This window comes from Chenopodium quinoa, unplaced genomic scaffold, assembly GCF_001683475.1.
Source record: "Chenopodium quinoa cultivar QQ74 unplaced genomic scaffold, ASM168347v1, whole genome shotgun sequence".
In the NCBI taxonomy this organism is placed as follows: Eukaryota; Viridiplantae; Streptophyta; class Magnoliopsida; order Caryophyllales; family Amaranthaceae; genus Chenopodium; species Chenopodium quinoa.
The window spans coordinates 7,090,719-7,095,405 of record NW_018742329.1 but is presented as its reverse complement, the minus strand read 5'-3'; the positions used below and the strand labels follow the sequence as shown (position 1 = coordinate 7,095,405).

The window sequence follows — 4,687 nt, the reverse complement described above, 5'->3', positions numbered from 1 at the left end:
CATTATTAGTTACGTGCTTATAAGTGATAGAACATGATATTTTTGTAGGTCATATTTCAACTATAAGTTTACAAGGCCATGAGAATTTTGTACGCTGACTTCTATTATATATAAGCCATATAAGTCTATAAGGCCATGTTTGGTACGTACATGACATTGTTTTTAAGACCTCGTCTATATAAGATTGCTAGGTAGCTATTAGGAAAAATATGACAGTATCTCTATAATATATTATTTGTGATGCAAGATATATTTTCTAGCTTATCTGATCTTAGGAAAAGATAATTAGTTTCCTAGTATGATTATATTTGCTAAATCTCTTCCTTTGTTGCTCAAGGAGAGTAATTGTATAAATATTTGTGATCTTGAAATAATATGATCAAGTGATTCAGTTTCAATCTTAACATGGTATCGGAGCCACTAATTCTCACAGAATTTTTTTTTAACAACCACCGTACAGCATGGCCGGCGATGACAGCCCACCGCCACCACCACCACCACCTAAAATTGAGCCTAACTCCCCCAATTACCTAGGACCTCAAGATCTAGCGTAACTTGTAGTTACTTTGTTACTTTAGCATGTAAAACACGAATAAAGACATAAGTATTAGATTTGTCAATGATGCAAATTATAACAACTTTAATATAAGTACAAAATTATCATAGGTTTAAAATTTCTCAATCAACTAATCTAATCGGTTCTATATTTGAAATTAGTGGATTTTAACTCAATTAACTCAGTAAAAGTACTCTTTTACCAAACAACCAAAATAGTTGTTTTGTATAGTTAAACTATCTAATTCGGTCAGATAAGTTTATTTTTTTATCGAAACTCTTTTTATCTAATTTAACAAGGTCGTCTTTTGTTTCATTTTAGTTGTTACGTTTTTGTAACAATGTTTGCCAATACATGATTTTAAAATCAATTGTTTTAATTATTATTAAGAAAATGTTACTACTCAATTTTCTTACTCCCTCATCTCATAGTCCTCACATACACCTAATTTGTTTATATACATGAAATATACGTGCAATATATGTGCAGTATATATAGATACATTCAATTTATCAAATAGAAACTCTATACAAAAAAAGTTTATATTTCAAAAATAAAATGGTAAAAAATCTTACAAGATACATGACTAATTTATGTTTCTAGGTATAAAGCACAAATTAAATAAATTTTCAAAAATTATTGATTGTTCAAATAAAAAATGTTTAGACTAATATAATATAAAAGAAATATATTAGCTCCATTTTTTATTATATGTACGTGCTACGTAACAAAAGAATATTTAATTTGTCTCACAAATAATACCCTTGTGTAGTAATTAATAAAGAACAGATATAATATAAAACCTTGTTAGGTTGTACTGTCCGGTAATTAAAGCAGTCTGTTTTTTATAAGTAAGTCCTAACCGTTTGACGGGCATGCAACATGATATTTATTCTTGCCAGCTACATCTTAGTTGGCAAATCACATAATTTACTGATAAAATGTTACAAGTAACCTGACTTTAGTGGGTTTCATACTTCATCACTTGCAACTTATGAGATAGAAACTTTCTTGGTAAGACCACATATAAAAAAATTATTTTCCTCTTTAATAAATTTGTTTGTTTTATACTTTGTGCAATTTACTTACTCTACATGCATTCTCTGACTATTTCTGATGATTACCAATTAAGTATAATTTATCATGTGAAAAGTTATTATAAGATTAGATTAGTGTACAATATAATGTCCTTTTAAAATTTTTAAATAAGGCAAAAATATCACCTCAAATGAAAAACAATATAATCACACATGTAAACATCCACTTCTATGTGTACCAAAATACATATAAAAATATGTCTATAACTATCTCCTCCCTATATACATAAACATTAAATTAATAATTAAAATCTAGACAAATAAATTATTATATATTTTTTTAAAAAAAATTGTAATAAGGGAGAGGTGATTTTATTAAATAAAAATGGATTATTCAACACATACAATCAAGAAATTATTAATTTATAAAATAAAAGAGATACATTATTCTATTGTTGGGATGCTAGATTATAACAAAAAATCATAGTCAATTTGGGTCTTGTTAAATTTATCTAGACAAATATATATTTTAAATACAAAATCTTAAAAAGACTCAATTCACATTAATTTATTTTAGACCACTAATATTTGGGATATTATGGTCATTTTATTAATAAAAAAAATTAATATGTAAAAAGAAAGGTTAATATGTTAAAATAAAATTCATAATTATTATCATTGTAAAGGTCATAAAGGATTTTTTTTTTTTATAAAAGTTTTAATATACTTCTCGTCAATATATAATAAACGTTGCTATATTAAATTTAGGGTCACTATGTTTAATGTAACGTCTGACACTCTGACATGTATATAATTCAGGTTCACAATAATATATATTTAAGGTCACACATGAAAGTTTTAATAAAGGTTATTGTGTTAAAATTAGGGTTACTATGCTCAACATAACGACAATTGCATGCATATGAACATCAAGTTCACAACAATATATATTATTGTAAACTAGGTTTTTTACACATGCAAATCTTTTCCATTTTTAAAATATTAACTTTTGATAATAATCATTCTAATCACACAGCTAAAAATATCAATTGTCATGTTTTTAGGAGAGTGGTGTAGATGAGAGTAATTCTTCGTACGTATGTAGTAGTTAGCAAGAGTATAAACACTTGGCAAATTTAAGAACCTTTTTCATAGTTCTCACTTTTCATGCATGAAACAAATTAACTTTCTCATGCATGAAATAGTAGAGTGTAGAGATATAAAATAAACAAGGGCCTAAGTGGTTTCGAATATAGTATATTACAGAGTATTTGGTATAATACATAAAGTGTTTTGATTATTGTTTTTTGTACCATTCATGTCACATTCATGTCTTTAGTTAACAATGTTTAAACAAAAAACAAAAATAATCAATATTAAGATACACTAAGAGTCTAAGACTAATCCATTTTTTAAGCAATATTATCTGTCTTTATAATTAGATAAAAAAAATGATAAAACCCTTGTTTAAAGTAAGCGTATATATGTAGTTAAACCAAAAGGCTAAATAAATATGGACTTGAAATAAAGAGATAGTAAAAGTAATACAAATTCAAACTAGATACTTATATAACACTAATTTTATTGAGTTTATTCCAACACTAATACCACAAGGACCGGAAATAGCATTACAATCAACGAGAAACTTAGCTTCTAGCTGTTTTTGCTTATTATGATCCAAATTTAAGGACCAATACTTAACTAGATGAAAATTAGTACTAGCTAGAACATTAAAACTATATTAACCTGATTCTTAATTAATTAGTTCAACTTAAAAATTCTTATACACGCCCCAGTACAAAAGCACACTCAAGGTTATTTTGCACCTTGCACCAGGGTGTATATAAGAACTCCTCGGTTAAACGAGAGCAATGAGGTTAACATTTTCAATATTATCAATAGTATTAGTAGTATCACCATTATTATTAGCAGTAGTAGGAGTAGCAGTAGGAGTATCATTACTAGTAGTATCATTAGTAGTTTTATTATTAGCAGTATCATTAGCAGCCTTTTGTTTGCCCCATTTCCTAATTTGAATTTGAAGCATAGCAAAAACAGCCAAAAAATCAACCCTTTGCCTTGGAGTAAGAACATCCAAAATCCCCTTCAAAGTTTTAAGCCTAACATAATCAGCCATCTTCAGAACCTTCTCCATCCCATCCATCAACCCTTTCATAGCCACACTCACCATATCCTCAACTCGGCTCGACTCGTTAAAATCCTTCCGGCTCGACATCTTCGCCAACCCCACCATCTTCAAATCACAAATAGCCATCTGCAGCCTCTCCAAATCCATCTCCACCTTCTGCTCCTCATGCTTAATCCTCGTCCCGAGCGCCGCAACACTGCTAGCCTGCTCATCAGTGAGCAGGCTGAGGCTAGTGAGCGGTGCCCGGGTCTTACGGAGTGACTCGACAAGGCGAAACGCGGTCGAGGGTTTCCACCCGGTAACCCAGGTGAAAGCCGCCTCGAGTGGGCTAGCCCACTGAGGCGAAAAGAAAGACAACACATCATCCCTAGCTGCGGCCCACTTGGCCGCATAGAACTCTTTGTGGTGAGTTATCAAGGTCGCCACCACGACGTCGTAATTCGGGTGGCGGCCTAAAACAAGCTGCTGAAGATGAATTTCGAGTTGCTTGAGCCAACTCTCATAGTAAGCACAGAATTTCTCTTCTACTATAGAAGTAGTAGAAATAGCAGCAGGATATTTCAATGGCAAAATTAAATTAGTATTCATTATATAATAATATGATATTTTTATTTGATATTGATTTTGAGGGTAATTTGGAGAGAGAAAAAAGAGATGGGGTATAAATAGGAGGTGGGAGGTGAGAGTACTGTAGTGCATGGCTTACGCGCAGCATGCTATGAGCCGTCTAGTTTTAAAAGGGTGACAGGTGGCTTCTTCTGTGTCGTAATTTGCACCAATTATAAAAATACTTGTACTAAACTATTCACCAATGTATTTGTATCAGGAGTTGTTACATATTCAAAACTTACCAACATACTGGTATTAAAATGTTGGCTCACTTGTTAAGGTTTTTACCTTATGTCTTAGAGATTTGAGGTTTAAATTCTACTAAGTGATGATATT

At 30.6% G+C, this 4,687-nt stretch overlaps 1 protein-coding gene across 1 annotated transcript; it reads right to left on the bottom strand.

Moving 5' to 3' along the window:
* Positions 1-3,451: 3,451 nt before the first annotated feature.
* On the bottom strand, positions 3,452-4,330 carry LOC110692212 (protein DOG1-like 4). The gene has a single exon (XM_021869214.1). It carries the CDS (start codon positions 4,328-4,330, stop codon positions 3,452-3,454), a length of 879 nt encoding a protein of 292 aa, XP_021724906.1.
* Positions 4,331-4,687: the final 357 nt, after the last annotated feature.